Source organism: Podarcis pityusensis (assembly GCF_964106645.2).
Source record: "Podarcis pityusensis genome assembly, chromosome: 3".
NCBI lineage: Eukaryota > Metazoa > Chordata > Lepidosauria > Squamata > Lacertidae > Podarcis > Podarcis pityusensis.
This window is the reverse complement of record NC_138026.1, coordinates 23,606,654-23,623,476: the sequence shown is the minus strand read 5'-3', so window position 1 is coordinate 23,623,476 and position 16,823 is coordinate 23,606,654. Positions and strand designations below refer to the sequence as shown.

The following is a 16,823-nucleotide window of genomic DNA, read 5'->3' as shown; positions in this document are numbered from 1 at the left end:
GCGCTGTTTGCAAGGGTGTTGTTGCACGGTAGCAGTAGCTGCTGCCAAGCACCCAGACAGTGGGTTGTGGAGCCTCCACCCAGAACGGGCACCGTGGGAGAGGGAGAGTGTTCTCTTTCTTCTGAAGGCTGCTCCAGAGTTGTGATGGAAGAAGCAAGATGCAGTTGGGTTGTGAAGGAAATGCAGGTTCTGGTGGTAGGGGAGAGACCATGGCTGTGTACACGCATGGCAGTTAAAGTGGACTCAATGCATCCCATGTGTGCATGTTCTTCATGTCATCCATGTGACTTTGTCCTCATCCAAATGGCAGCCTGCACTCCCCTCTCCCACCCATTTAATTCCGATTTTCCTGATCTGCGAGCAATGGGGTAATGTTGAGAAAAGGTCCAACATAAAATTTCAAGTTACTCAACTGTGAGAATTTAGTTCATGTGACACTTATTACCTAGAAAGCCTTGTTTTCTTTCCACCAAGAGAATGGGTTGAAGCCCTTAGTTGTTGCTTTCTTTTTCTTTCCCCCCCTAACAGATCAGGACGGCCTACTTTCTTTACAGCGGTGTTCAATACATTCACACCTGCCATCAAACAATCTTGGATCAATAATTTACAAATGGCTAAACTTGCTCTTGGTAAGATTTAGTTTTAGCATGCTCCAAGCAGCTTTATAATAAATAGTATATGTATATTGGCTTCTGGTTAACTCCCAAATTAATATTTGCTAGAAGGTGGTAATTTGTGTCTTTTGAACTGGATATATATGCCCCTCTCCCCACATGTGCATGCACACAAACACACACACAGAATTTTATGATTTCCACCAATTGTTCCCAATAGAAGGAAAATAAGCCATGCCAGGTCCAGGGCTTGGGTAGTTTGCCCCCCTTTCTGAGGACATGGTGGAGGAACAGAAGAGTGGCTCCCCTTTGCCTCGGCCTATATTGTTAAGGCAAGGGCTTTGGAGGTTCCCATGGCAACCTTGAGGCCTTCACAAGCCTGAATCTGCCTCCCTGAGGCTGGACTTTTCTACCCTCAGGAAGGGAGATCTGAAACCTATGATATCTTGATATCTTGCCATGAACCACAGGATTTCAGCCCAAGTATTTTACCTTTTTAATGATTTTAATGCATTCAAATTGTCACGCGCTACAAACTTAACCCAGAGGTGATGTAGATTTTAGCCAAATACACATATGAAGCTAAAGATGACTGGAAAGTGGCTATGGCATTATTATTATTATTATTATTATTATTATTATTATTATTATTTTACTAGTGAACTGCAACACTTTTGTAATTCAATCCACCAATTCTTTTTAATTTTCCATGGCGTGGGGGTAGTTATATGTTATATGTGATCGTGTGTGCTTCCTCACTAACACAAGGCTAACCTGTCATTCTGTATTTGATCATTTCTGCCCATTTAACTCCTACTGGTTGGACTCTCTGGCTTTACAGGTTTCTGAAAATATCTCCTGGTACCCTTGCTAACCCTTTAAACCAAGAGATGAGGGACACGTAGCTCCCTCCAGACAGAGTTGAGTGATGAATCCCATCATCCCTGACGATGCCCGTTGGCCATGTTGGCCTTCACTCCCATCAGCCCTGACCAGCAATTTCTGGAAGGCTACAGCTTCCCTACCCCTATTAAAAATCCTTTGTCATTTGGATAACTAGTGTCACCCTAATGAAACAATGCAACCTGGGACATTCCACCATGTTTATCTCAGCATTCGAGACCTCCTGTGTGTCAGTATGTGTAAATCATTTTTTAAAAAAACAAAACCCTAATAGGTTTGTTTATCACCTTGTCCATAGACATTGGTTTTAGAAAAGCTTTACATACCAGACTAGTTTACTAAATAAAAAGGCGTTGATTTCCCCCCCCCCCCACCACCACCTTGTTTTGCCATTATAGCTGAGGAGAATCTGCTAGGCTGGTTCTGCATAGATGATGATGGGAATCAGATAAAAAAAGAGAAGCATCCACTGCTTGTGAAGCACATGCCTGTGATGATGGCCAAACAACAGGAGTTTAAGGTGAGTCATCTTTGTTTGCTAAGGAGATACTATGTTGACTGAAGCATCCATAGGCATGATCTGCCTTTTGCTTTTATGGGTATGGGCTAACATGTTTCTCACTGAGGTGAAGCGAAAATAGCATAGTTGAATTACCATGTGACATGTTCCATTTCTGAGCCAACCTAATGTTGTAGTGTTTATATGCCAAGAGCTTATGGCTCTTAATTCTCACTCATTTACTCTTCTGTGTACGTTGCTCCTGTCTGTAACGATAACTGTTTTAAAGTCACCTGACATAGATATTTGAAAAAGAAGAAATATGGACCACACTTAGAAGAAATCCAAGGCTGTTTTTGGACAGCACTTTATGCCGTTATCGTAACATTTCTACGTTTTATATTATCTTTCATATGACATAAAAGCAAATTCTGGAAAACTAGTGGAATCTAGTGGAAGTTTAGCTCTCATTTCCATGTTATTTCAGAAAAAAAATCTGTTTGCAACCCTATAAACCTAAAAGGTCACAGAAAGTTTGCATTGCAACTTCCCATGAGGAAATTTTAGATGGTATTTGTAATGAGTATGGGTTGCTCGTGCGTAAGTTGCCACCTCTCCTGGCTATGTTGCCTTGTTTAAACCTTTCTGTCTGGACAGCGCTTCACTTCGTGGCTGCCTCAGTCGCTAGCAGAATCCGTCAGTGGGCGTTTCTTAAACCTTTTCCAACATAAAAGTTGTTTGACGCCAAGTCTCCTCCTACTCTCCCTGCGCGGAAGCCTTCTGCGCAGGGAGGGCGTGGGTAGCAGAGGACCCGTGCTCTCCCCGCTGGTGTCCGGTGAAGAGTCCTGGAGCCCTCTCGCCGATTCCCCCATCTGCCCCCCTTTATCTCTGGTGTTGCGCTGATTTGCTTCCCCATCTGCTGAGCTGCCTCTCTCCCTGCTGGGCCCTTCTCCAGCATCATTTGAGAGCCTCCCCTCCGCCTCTAGCTCCAATGTCAGTTCCCTGACAGTATTTGAGCATGCAGTTCTTACCCAACCATTTAAAATTTAAGTGTGACATGGTGGTATATCGATGAAAAGGCCACAGTTCCATAATGCAGCAGGCAACACAGTGTAAAAGGAAGATTAGCATCTGAGATAGAAGCAGTGGCATTATAATCAGGAAAAGGAACACGATAATCTCCATGTCTGAATGCACCCCAGCTCATTTTAAGCCACCTCTGCTGATTCTTGCAGGTTATTTTAGAATGTTGTATTATTTTATTGTTGTTAGCCTCCCTGAGCCTGGCTTTGGCTGGGGAGGGCGGGATATAAATAAAAATTTATTATTATTATTATTATTATTATTATTATTATTATTATTAGGTTCAAGTATCTTGAATGCTAAATGGGCCATGTCACATACAAATAAAATGTATTGTTCTACTGCTCTGCAAGAAGCCCTTTGCATTGATGTGCTGCTGCCACCAAATTTCAGACTTATTTTGACACTAAGAAGACTAGGTGACTTGCACTAACAAATTTTTAATGTGTTTTAAGGTGGAATGTGCTGCTTACAATCCTGAACCATACTCAGGGGAGGAAACTGATCCAGATTCTCTTGCTGTAGAGCATGGTTTTCTGTGGGTAAGTTCTTGAAAGGCCCAATGATGGGGGTGGGGGGGAACAGGAATATTTGTTTATTTCAGTAGTTATGCCAGGTTTTGTAACTAAGGAAGTTGATCATAATTAGGCCAAGCTAGATGAGACGCTGCTTTTTTAAGATCAAAGCAGTCGTGGAAAGAAGGATTAGCCTGTGAATTAGCTGGAGGAAGAGTTGTTTGATCCTGTTTGCCTGGGCTATTTTCCTGATTAACACACAAACACCAGATTTTTTTCTTGGTCCTGTGAGGCAGATCATACTATAAGTTTTCACCTTGAGGAACAAGGCTGGGGGAAATGGCATAAGGTGGGAAAGTTTTAAACACCCGCTCCACCAGTCCAATTTTTATCTCTCCCACATACACCACTGCTGCTTTAAACTGAAAAAAGAAGCCTGTGATTATTCAGCATCTTCTTGTCTACCTACTTGCTAATTAACAGCTCAAGAAAACATTTAGTTTTTGGGTTTTCTGGCTCTTCTAAACTCTGGCAGCAGAGGGGCTTATGGCCTTGAGGAGCAGTGAATTCATGCAAGCCTCCATTTACTCTCAAAACTTTGTCCTCCAAAGTTTGTTCAAGTTTGAGCTTTTGGTGACTGAAAGGACTGAAGAGGAGCAACTTTCAAAAGCAGAAATGATCATGGGCACATGTCTTGGTCATTCAGTATGTATTTGTATGTTTTGGTAGGAAGATGCTTAAGGTACTGCTCTCAAAACCTGCTCATCCTTAGTGTTGTTTATTTGCAGTGACTAGAGATGGAGGAGAAATTTGGTTCAGTACACCAAATTTGTGCTTTCTGAAACGGTATGCAAACTGAAAACACAGCTATCCTTCGAAATTCTCACTACTCTGAATTTTGCAATTCTGTTCTCCAGCTACAATTTACAAAATTGCACATATTAGGGATAAATTTGCATTAAAATGAAGATAGTGAAAATAACATACAAGTATGCATTATGTTAGGGGAAGTCACTTGAAACAATGTGCACATTAGAAAAAACTGCATGTGAAATGTGGTAGAAGAAATTTGCACTAAAATGCTGATGATTTTCCTTGATGGCTTTTTAAAAATAAATAAACAAATCTGCAGATTACTGCAAAATGTGGAGAACTGAATTTAAGATGGAAAAATGAGAACCGAAACTGCCAGATCCTTTCATCCCTAGCAGCGACTTATAGCCAACATAACTTATAATAAAATTATTTTTAGATACAGAGACTTAAAAAAATAAAGGTTCTAAGTATCACTCAGGCCAGATTTATTTGTACAAACAAGATCTTAAAAGCCATATAGCACCCTTCAAGAACAACTGCAACAGACAATCTCAGCTCCCAATTCATCTGTTATGAATAAAACTGAATTCCCCCTTCCTGTCCTGAGTATTTTCTTTCTCTCTCTCTCTCTCTCTCTTAAAGCCTTGAGTTGCCAGAAAAGCTTCATTTCACTGCTGAAACCTTGACGAAGCTTTCTTTAATTAGTTTCGCCCTGCATGCATTTTTTGTTAACAGGGATCTTGCTTACAAAAGTACAATCATATTTTCTTCCAAATTCAGATTGGCAGTTGTACTAACCAAATGGGCCAAATTGCCATCGTATCATTCCAAAACTCCAGTCCAAAAGTTATTGAATGTTTCAATGTGGAATCGCGGATTCTCTGCATGGTCTACATTCCAGAAGACGAGAAACGTAAAGAATCAAATATGCCTTCTGAGCCAGAAGATACGCCAACGAAGCCCTCCAGTGTGCCTACCATTTGCCTTGGCATGGAAGAAGGAAGGTGGTTTTCAATGTTTTCAGTTCATTGAGTTGCATGCTTTATTTAATGTCATATTGTCTTACAGTAGAAGATGTGTGTGTGTAGTTTGTGTTGTGTTTTGACTAATCTAAAGCCAAATGGCGTATTATAAAATTCACCAGCCTGCCTTGCTCTATGTCACTATAGTCTGTTCATCTTGTAACATCTAATATAAACAACATGAGGCATGAGACTGTTGCACTGTTTTCCTGCCCACAAATGGCATGAAGTAGGATGGGGAGATGCATAGCCCAGTTGTGTCACGTCACATATTTATATTAGATGTCTAGTTTTGCTGTTCAATACATTTTTCTTTTTATTTCTCTAAGAGTTGCCAGGATACCTTAAAAATGAATATAAACCTGTATTAAAGCATGCTTTCTCCCCCACCCCCACCCCTTGCTTCTTAATAGCATCTCTGTTTACAAAAGTAGTCAAGGCTCAAAGAAGGTGCGACTTCAACATTTCTTTGCTCCTGAGAAATCAACTGTCATGAGCCTCGTGTACAAGACTCACCATTTGTTTGCTGGCCTTGTCAATGGTAACATTGCCATCTACACAAAGCTGGAAGGTACAGAAATGATATATAACGCCTTGAATGCCTTTGGAATCTTTTGCCAAAATCAGGATTTCATAGTTTTGTTTTTCCTTTTGCTAAATATGTACTTGGAGCAATTTGAGCTGTCATTAAAAAATAAAAATAAATAAAAATAGGTGTGTGGCTATCAGCAGATTGGATGCTGTGATGTGCTAGAACCTCTGAGTGGCTTGTCAATTGCTGCCACATATTCTTCCTTCTGTTAAGGAACGAGAAGAGAGGCTGTTGCAGGATGGCAGGAGGAGGCAGTAGTAGCGGGAGCAAAGGATCGGTAAAGTGACCTGCGATGGTCCTTTCCTTGCCTGTTCTCTTGGCTTGCTTGCCCTGCACTACCACTACCACCCTGCTTTTTATGCCTTAAAACTGGAAAGGAAGCACCCCACAGCCGAGCATCAGGGCCGAATTTAGGTTTGATGAGGCCCTAAGCTGCTGAAGGTAATGGGGCCCTTTATATGTCCAGCTGTCCTTTGTCAACAACACATTGTCTCTGTTTTTCGTGTTGAATATATACTATATGGTAATTTATGGACCTAATAGATATCGAAAACCATTTGCACATGCAGAATGTAGGCAACCTGTATATAGAAATGAGCAAACCAGTAATATTTTACTTACATCACAGGAGCCTACACAACACGAAACACTGTTGCTGTATGTAGGTTTCATTTATTTTTTTATCTTATATTTTGGAAATGTGCATCCTGGTTTTTTTGCCTTTTAAATTTTCTGGGGGCCCCCAAGAGAGTGGGGCCCTGAGCTATAGCTTGTTTTGCTTATACATAAATCTGGCACTGCCCAGCATCAAATATAAAAGTTATGGCTGTAGAGTGCTCCATTGTCCAACAAGAAGAGTTGGCAGCAATAGAACTGCTGGCCTCTGGCTGTAGCACATGCCCTAGAATGATTTGCTGGAATGCTACAGCTATGCATATATTAAGCAGAGAGCTCAAAGTGCACCCCTTGCAGTGGCAGCCTCTCTTTAATATTTGTAGGCCTCTCTAACTTAGGCTGCTCTCTCTTAATTTAAAATCTGCTGTGATTATGGCACTTCTCTGTACCTAGTAAAAAGGCATGCCCAGTCATATCAAGGTCCCGTTCCCCCCAGCAAGCATTTGTTTTCTTTCCCTTTTTGTAACCATGATCTTCATACAAAGCTGTTTTTCCAATGATCCATTTTTGAAGTGCTGACCTATTTCGCTGGACATATAAATCAAGGCTGAAGAGTAATAGGACAGAGAATTTGAACCAGTAATGATTGGCACAAGTTGTTTATTAACAGGGAATCCGGAATGTACCACTTGAATAGTAAAATTTGAACTGTTCATTCAATTCGGCAAGAGTTCATGGTGTTGCAAATATAAATGAGGTAGAAAATGAAATGAAGCTACTTCGTTGGGTATATAATGTAGGGTAGTGTTCTTTCTTGAAAAACTATAGAGGAATCTGTGCGATTATGCTGTATGATCATCTGTTTTTATGTTTCATGAAGAAATAATCTATCTGGGCTTTAGCCAAACATTAACTCTCTGCCCAACTATCTTGACAAGAACAAGCAACAAATCTTCCATGTTCAATGCAGAAATTATGCTTTTTATGCCACTGACACTCAGAAGTTAAGTCTAAAAGTAAAGGGGCCCCTATGTTTGATCCTGGAGTATTGATCCCACCATCTTTCTAAAGCCCTGCTTCTGTTCATCAAAGGCTTTGGCACTCAACATAGGGAGGAAATTCTGCCCTAAGTGGAAAAATTAAATCTATGGAACCTTTTCAAAGGCAAACATTTTCTTTCATTGAAATCTCATTTTATATACCAATAATAATAATAATAATAATAATAAATTTCCAGCACAGAGTTTTCTAGGATGTTCCTACTAAAGGGTTATGATCCCAAAAAGTGTAGATGAGAACACATGCAGCCAAACATCCTTTGATAACTTTGATTAAAGTTAAGCAGCTAAGCCTATTCAGGAGACAAGTCGCTAAATAGTGGATTGTTTCTTCTGTAGTGGGAACTTAGTGAAAAGCTCGTGGAAAGTTTTAGCTATACAACTGCTTCATAGGTGAAAACACAAGTCAGTTCCAACCATGGGTGCATGTTTTAAATCTCACTGCCCTGGCATTTTAAAAAATGTGGTCAGTAGTCACTATTCATGACAATGCGATGTACAAATGTTTATGCTTCATTGCACAACTCAATTAACAAGCCCTATTTGTGTGGTTGTTTTGGCAGTTCCTTTGAAACACCAGTGGTGGAGCTTGCGAAGAAAAGAGGGAAGCTATCAAACCAAAAGATGAATGTTAGTTTTAGTTAAATCAAAGCAGAAGCGAGGCAAACTGGCAAGGGAAGGGGACGCATCATATTTAATTAAACCGAGTATATGACAAAAAAATCATGAATGAATGTCAAAGAATTAACCTATATATTATTCGAGCCCCTTTTTTCCCCTTGCCAGCTGTGAGTGTTTCGCAAAAAGAGCTGCCAAATGTTCAAAGGAAGGAAGGCCAATTAGTGGAGCAGTGCCATTCTCTAGAAAACCGAACATTAGGATTAGAGCACAGCAACAACTTGGGTATTTTCTTGTAATGCAAAGGCCCTTCTTTCTTCCACCCCTAGTGATTTCCGGGAGGAAATGCTCTCATGTTGCTTCCATCTTGACGTGCGTCCTACAATAGACCTTTTCCCCCCAGAATTCAAAGACCAGTATTGCAGTGGTTCCCAAACTCCACCCCGCTGTTGGTGCAGTTGAAAACTGCTGAGAGTCTTAGCGAACCACTTAATAATGATCTTTTCGGCCTGTTGTACCAATTGCAGTGTGTTGTATGTAGACCACTGTTTGAGAGGATTATAACACAGCTGGTTTGCATGCAAATGGTTTCAATCCTCAGCATCTCCCAAGTATGGGGGGAGAGATTGTCTGCCTGAAACCCTGGAGAGCCACTGCCAGTAGTCCAGACAATGTTAAGCTAGATGAAGCAATGATCTGACTTAGCATAAGGGAGCTTCCTGTGTTCCTTGCATGGTATTGCCATTGTTGTCTGTGGCTCGATGCCTTCGAGTTTTTGGTTTTTTTCCTCCTGCCCAGCTGTGGTCTTTGGTCAAAGAGGTTTTTGAAGCAGTACAAAAACCTCACAAAACTTGTTTGAATAGAGGCTACAGCAGGACAGGGGAAAAGAAAAGAATAGAATGCATTCTGGGCAAGGAGAATTCTGCATCATATTAGATATGAAAATAGATTGTCTCATGATCTCCCTGGGCATCCATTGACAGCCGTTTTTGTCTCTCTCTCTTGTCTCTTCTTGCTAAAGATGGAAGTTGGAACTCAGAACCTCAGAAAGTAGTCAAATTAGGTGTCCTTCCAGTAAGAAGTCTCCTTGTCATGGAAGAAACCATCTGGGCTGCTTCTGGCGGACAAATTTTTATAATCAGTACCGAAACTCATACTGTAGAGGTAAAAAAACAAAGCAAAACCCTTCCAATTATGCCTTTTTTTAAAAAAAATGTTTCATATAGCCCTGTTTTCTACATGAACTGTGTACATTTCATTTCAGGTCAGCTTAACACCGGCAGAAAATATGGTGATCTGGTTTGTTCTCACCTCATCATAGCTCAGGCTATAAATGAGTCATTGCGCTTTAAGGGTGTCCAAGCAGAAAGCTTATTATGCTTGCTTTTCCTCCTGACAACAGTATAAACACTTAGGGAACAGAGACATGAACCATCCATGATTAAAGTACAGCTCCCATGTCTATCCTTCTTTGAATTTTGCACTTCTCATCTGCTGAGTGTGGAAGAAGCACTAGCCATTAACTTTTTGTTAGTGGCCTCTCCACAGTTTGTCACCTTTGTAGTTGGTACCTCTGTTGTCTTTGCCAAACCATAGCCCTGCTTTGGAGAACTCACCCTCTACCCCGGCCATCAGATACCTCAGGGCTTTTTTTAAAGCAAAGCTATGGCCTGTTTTTCAAACAACTTCAAATCCAGTAGAAATCTCTACTCTTCCTCCCCCCTGACAGTTTTAGATACAGCTCTTTTGGCATTAAAACTACTTGACATGTGTATGCTGTCCCTTCTGTCTTAACATTAAAAAATTCAAGCTTCAATCATACTTGCAGGGTGTTGGGAAGAACAGGAGGACAATATTATTAATATACAAAGAGTATTGTGGCTAGAGGTCCAGAACCCAACTGTGGCCTCAGCCCAGCACTCTTGAGAATAGCGAAGAGAATTACATATTTTTCGCTCTATAAGACGCACCCGACCATAAGACGCACCTAGTTTTAGAGGAGGAGAACAAGGGAAAAAATATTCTCTCCCTCTCTGTGCAGCGCCTCTCCAGCAAAGAGGGAGGAGAAATGAAAGGGGCTCCGTTTCTCCTCCTGCTTCGCTGAAGGGGCGCTGCGCAGAGAGGGAAAGCTGTGCAGCGCCTCTGCAGCAAAGCGAAGTCAGAACAGCAAGAGGGATCGGTGCGCAGCAAAAGCAGCGATCCCTCTTGCTGTTCTGGCTTCTGGGATAGCCGTGCCAAGCCTTTTCAGGGCAGGGGGAGCGTTCCTCCCGTTGCCCTGAAGAGGCTTCGTGCGGCTTTCACTGAAGCCAGGAGAGCGAGAGGAATCAGTGCGCACCGATTCCTCTTGCTCTCCTGGCTTCAGTGATAGCTGCACAGCCTGCATTCACTCCATAAGACGCACACACATTTCCCCATACTTTTTAGGAGGGGGAAAGTGCATCTTACAGAGCAAAAAATACGGTATGTAAAGCAGAAGTCGATTGAGACTGACAACTGCTGTCCTCGGCTGCCTACCTCTCTGTGAGCTGCTAACCCTTTCCATTCACCAGACCACTTCAGGTGCCAGCATCCTTGCCGGATGCCAAAGCACCCATCAAACAAATATGGCACGCATTGCCCCTGACAACATGCACACCCAAGATCAATTGCCAGTTAATAATATTGACAAAAGACTGCCTTCCCGGTCTGCAGCTCAGCCGCTCTCTGTCCATAATAAATGCTGCTTAATGTCTTTCTCACATGTTAAATATTTTCAAGGCAAAAGAACAAATCGAGATGCAGAGCCATCTCTGTGGCTTGCTACCCATTGTTTGTTCCTTGCTGTGCATTTAGGACACTTGGAAGCCTCATCACAAGCTGAACGTAAATGAAGCTTTTTGGTCTAACCTCTCTTGGAAGCTGCATGCCAGTCTATAACATCATGGTTATAATGTGTGTGTCAATGTGTTTTATTTAGCAGTTGCAGTTCTGGCCACCCTACCCCAACCCAGTATGTTGTAGCTCTCGTAAGGACTATCCTTGGCAAGAGAGGGAATCCTCATTTTTCTTTTCTGCAAACAAAGACACAGTAATTCAAATGAGCTTGCAAGGTGGCTCATAAGAAAGCATGGACACAAATATTCTGGCTGGAGTAGGAAGAAGCAAGCCCAGCTGCCCTGAACATGATAACACTTTGCTGTTTCTTGGACAGGGCAAACATCCACCTCCATTTTTGTGATTGCTACAGAACCTTCACCAGTACCAGCTCCCAATGTCAATCTAGAAGTTATGGTAGTGCCCTAGCCAGAACCGGAGCCCAGGACTTATTCCTAGATGTTGCTATGCAACCAGAGCAGTGCATAGAATTAGGGTGCTACTACTGTTGCTTTAGGGGATGCAGGTGGCACTGTAGGTTAAACCACAGAGCCTAGGACTTGCCGATCAGAAGGTCGGCAGTTCAAATCCCTGCGACAGGGTGAGCTCCCGTTGCTCGGTCCCTGCTCCTGCCAACCTAGCAGTTCGAAAGCACGTCAAAGTGCAAGTAGATAAATAGGTATCACTCCGGTGGGAAGGTAAACGGCATTTCCGTGCGCTGCTCTGGTTCGCCAGAAGCGGCTTTGTCATGCTGGCCACATGACCTGGAAGCTGTACGCCGGCTCCCTCGGCCAATAAAGCGAGATGAGTGCCGCAACCCCAGGGTCGGTCATGAATGGACCTAATGGTCAGGAGTCCCTTTACCTTTACTGTTGCTTTATTGAAATTCCATCAATTTTGAAGTGTTTGCCCTTCCAAAAGATTATGATGGTAATATACTGTAATAATAATACTATTATTAATAATAATAATAATATTTATACCCCACCCATCTGGCTGGATTTCCCCAGCCACTCTAGGGGGCTCCCAACAGAATATTAAAAACACGATAAAACATCAAACATTAAAAACTTCCCTTCAGATGTCTTCTAAAAGTCAAATAGTTGTTTATGTCCTTGACATCTGATGGGAGGGCGTTCCACAGGGCGGGCACTGCTACCAAGAAGGCCCTCTGCCTGGTTCCCTGCAACCTCACTTCTTGCAGTAGGCAATCGCCAGAAGGCCCTCAGAGCTGGACCTCAGTGTCTGGGCTGAACGAGGGGGGTAGAGCCTCTCCTTCAGGTATACTGGGCTGAGGCCATTTAGGGCTTTAAAGGTCAGCACCAACACTTTGAATTGTGTTCAGAAACATACTGGGAGCCAATGAAGGTCTTTCAGGACGGGTGTTATATGTTCTCGACGGCCACTCCCAGTCACCAGGCTAGCTGCCGCAAAAGAGAGTTGCTGAATAACTAGCGGATTTCACAAAAGCATTATTGGGTTTTAGGGTGCCTTTGATTACTTGCCTCTCATGCATGTTTGGCAAGGCTGCTTTCCAGCTTAACAAGCTGCTACTTCAGAATTGTCTCAGGTCCCATCTCGTAGTTGTCTGGTGCACAGAAAGCTCAGTGTTCGTGAAACGGATCTTCCTTTCAGTGTTCAGGGGAGAAAAGTGCCTCGGCGGAGATGTAAAACAATCCTATTGTTCAGTGGTTTTTGTGTGGATGAAATACATGACAACTTCATTTTAAAAACAAACAAAGCCATCTGAAATGCGCTAGATAAACAAGAAATACCCTGTGTTCCTTGGTAGGCTGCCTAAATGCTGCTCTTTCTCTCTTTCTCCCGAGTAGTTAAAAGTCAGTCACTTCTCTTGAACAATGGTGCCCATTATACAGAACTTGCTATGCCTGAGAAATCACAGTTCAGTTTTTGGCACAGCTCTTTGGGCCTGAATCACAAAAGAGTTCGTACTGGGTGTAAGTGTGTGTGTGTGTGGGAGAGAGAGAGAGAGAGAGAGAGAGAGAGAGAGAGAGATGTAAACTATGTGATGTGCTGTTGTAACAGTGGTGGGCCATCACAGGCACCACTATGTTGAAAGATTTGGCTGTGACTCCAAAAAATGCGTTGCCATAGAGTTGCAGCTTGAGAAAAGAAATACAGGCCTCCTTTGGAGAGGAGGAAATTGAAGATGCAATGGCTTGCTGAGGCCACCGGAAGAATGCTAGGGTGGATTCATTTTGCTGAGAGTAGCAACAACTGCAATGCATTTTATTTTTCCCCCATTAGAGAAATGGGAAAATGGTTGGAGGGCAATTGCTAGACATGTGCATGTTCTCTGCTTTCTCTTCTGGAAGAGGACCATCAGTAGAGCATGAGACTCATAATCTCAATCTCAGGGTAGTGGATTCGAGCCCCATGCTTGGCAAAAGATATGTGCAATACAGGGGACTGGGCTGGGTAGCTCTCGGGATCTCTCCCAGATCTATGATTCTACGAATCCCAATGGGTAGCAAACCATAGTACAGTGGTACCTTGGTTTACAACCATAATCCATTCCGGAGGTTTGGTTGTAAACCAAAACAGGTTGTAACCCAAGGCGAGCTTTCGCCAATGGGGCCTTCAAAAAAAATTGGTCGTAATCCAAAAAAAGGGACACGCACTTCCGGGTTTGACGTGGTTGTAATTCAGAACAGTTGTGATCCAAAACAGTTGCAAACCAAGGTACCACTGTACTGAATTGCACTTTTTGTTGTTTCTCCCCTGGCAGAGGAAATAGTAGGGCACTATAGTAGCTTTGGGTGTCTTTGCTTTGAAAGGAGAAAGAGAGCGCAACTTCACACGCAGAAGTAATGGCAAAATGGAAGAGAGAGAGAGACTGGGAAGAGGTTGGGTGACTGACATTAATTTGCAAGGCTGGCGTTCAAGGGGATACCCATTGTTTCTCCAATCAGAGTGCTTTTGGCACAGCTTCTAGTTAGTTGCTGTTTTGTTTTGTTTTTTGTTTTTAAATGACTACTATTTGGTAATTTAGTAATGATACTCTTTTGGTATAAATCCTGGAAACTGGTACCAACTGAGAGATGGTGTTCAGCACTGTGTCTTTCTGCCTTAGTAGCACTATTTCTTGATGTGCATGTGCTATTTTTTATGTTGTACTATGAACTGGTGAATTGCTTTTAAAAGGTCTTTGGAACTCTGGTCTGAATGGTATGCATAGCTGAAATGGTGCACGTCATCCTATACTATTTGGGAAAGGGTAACTTCTTTTTTTTAAATATTGACATCTTTTTTTCCAAATAGCACAGTTCCTTTCAATAAACCTATGCTAACGATAACCTAGGAAGTAGCAGGCTAGCACAGCCCACCAGCAGAGGCCAAGGACATGCCGGTTCCTCCAGCAATAATGCAAGGTGGAATGACATGTGTTGGAGATAAACACTGGAGTGTGAGACATGGGAGTAAGCAGTGACCAAAGCCAATAATATAAGTCATGAGAAATTGGGGGGGGGGAACCCTCCACAATTAATTAACTTGGCAGGGAATTAATAAGGCTTCATAATAGAAACCTATAGCCCTTCCTCTAACCCAGAGTTTCCCAAACATGGGTCTCCAGCTGTTTTTGGACTACAGGTTCCATCACCCCTAGCTAGCAGGGCCAGTGGTCAGGCATGATGGGTATTGTAGTCCAAATCCAGCTGGAAATCCAGGTTTGAGAAACCATGTTCTAATAGATGTTGCAACAGTAAGGGTGTGGATCCTAACCAATTTGTCAGAAGCCCCCACCCAGCAACAGGGGATTCCTAGATAAAGTAACAGCTGGCTTCCTTTTCCCACCTTCAGTCCGAGTCAAGTGCTGGGTTGAGTGTCTTATTCTGCAGCAGGGTCAAAGGGAAGAGAACTTAGATTGTGAGGGCAGGGTGGGAGGGACTGGGTCATGCTCTATACCAGGTATCATTCTTATAATAACTCCAAACTTGTAACACAAATATCTTTTGGGAACTATGGCATCCATCCCCAATTAATCATTCCCTAATTAAGAAGGATAAAATTACGTGAACGCATTCCAGCGGGTGGGTGAGATAAGAGACTACATCAGCCACCAAACATAAGAAAGAAAATGTCTACAATTCTAGTCCCATTCCTGACTTTTAGGACATAGAATGGGGAGGGGGAGGGCTTTCTACCTAGTCTTTCTCCTGATAAAAGTATTCTAAGCTCTTGTCATGGATGGAAGCAAAATGCAAACTTTCTCAGCTCTGTAAATTATTAGCTCTTTAGTCCCAACCCACAGCTGAGAATAAAAATCACTTATTCTCCCTCTACCCTTAATCATTTTGCTAGGGTAATTCTTGCCCCTTTCAGTAGGCAATACAATACGATAATCTTTATTGTCATTGTCCCATACAGAACAACGAAATTGAAAAATCTACATAAGACATTCAAAAACCAACAAGCCTGCTATCCCAGCTATCCCAGCCTGGTTAGCCCCCTAAAAACTCTATGATACCCCATTTTTAAATACAATATAATCCCATAGAGACTCCTTACACTGCGTTTAAAACCAAAATTGCATTTGGATAGAAACTGTTTCTCAGGTGTCTAGTCCTAGTCTTTATAACCCTGTACCTTCTTCTAGAAGGCAGAAGCTGAAAGAGATCATTTCTGGGGTGCGCACTATCCTGTGCTATCTCTGCAGCTTTTTTTATGGCACTTGGAAGCATAGATTTGATCCAAGGTCTCTTAAGCCATTGTGAACCTCTGATACTTTCCATTGCAGGTATATCAGTGCTTGTGCAACTATAGGGTTTCCACAAGGGCATGGGACTATACAGAAAGTGCTCCCCTCCCCGTTAAACTGTGAAGATGAAGGAAGTGTAGCTCTGTAGATCAGGGGTGACAAACCTCTTCTGGTTGCTGGACCTTATATTCCCACCCCTGCTGGGCCGGATTTTCCCTCCCTGTCAATCGCCTGACATCACTATGACATTAGGTGATGCTGTGCTTTGAAGTCCCCCATTGTCAGGACTTTAAAGCTCAGCACAGGACTGTTTGAAAGCCCTTTTGTTGGGATTCAAAGTGCGACTTGAGAGGTTCTGAACTCCCTGTTCCAGTGATTGCACAGACAGGTTTTGGGTCACAGCCTTTGTATGTTACAGCTTCTTGCAAGTAATAAAATGTATATAGCCAGGAAAAAAAACAGACTTTCATGTGTTAGGAATACAGTGTCAGTATAGGGATGAATATAGTCTTTTGTTTCTTTGTTTTTACACGCAACTAAATATGTATTAGTGTCACAGTAGAATCAACTACTACTCCAACATTTCTCCAATGAAAATAGGGACATCCCATTCCATAATGATAATTTTACTATTTATACCTCACACACTGGGTTGCCCCAGCCACTCTGGGCAGCTTCCAACATATATAAAAACATAATAAAACATGTTTTAAAATTTCCCTATACAGGATTGCCTTCAGGCAGCTCGGGGGTCAGATAATTCCATCCCCTCCAACATTTCTCCAATGAAAATAGGGACATCCTAAGGAATAGTGGGGCATTACAGGATCATATTAGAAACCAGGATGTCTTCTCTAAATCAGGGATGTCCCTGGAAAATATAGACACTTGGAGGGTCTGCTGCTGTCATTTGCT

The 16,823-nt window shown here is 42.4% G+C and overlaps 1 protein-coding gene across 6 annotated transcripts in view; it reads left to right on the top strand.

Moving 5' to 3' along the window:
- ARHGEF10 (Rho guanine nucleotide exchange factor 10) overlaps positions 1-16,823 on the top strand; it is a 107,007-nt gene that overhangs the window by 71,007 nt on the left and 19,177 nt on the right. For all 6 annotated transcript variants that reach the window (XM_080998938.1, XM_080998937.1, XM_080998933.1 and 3 more), the window contains 6 exons: positions 529-629; positions 1,916-2,037; positions 3,555-3,641; positions 5,211-5,434; positions 5,866-6,023; positions 9,357-9,499. In XM_080998938.1, the coding sequence (XP_080855064.1) occupies positions 529-629; positions 1,916-2,037; positions 3,555-3,641; positions 5,211-5,434; positions 5,866-6,023; positions 9,357-9,499 (835 nt within the window). The remainder of the gene's footprint in view (positions 1-528; positions 630-1,915; positions 2,038-3,554; positions 3,642-5,210; positions 5,435-5,865; positions 6,024-9,356; positions 9,500-16,823) is intronic.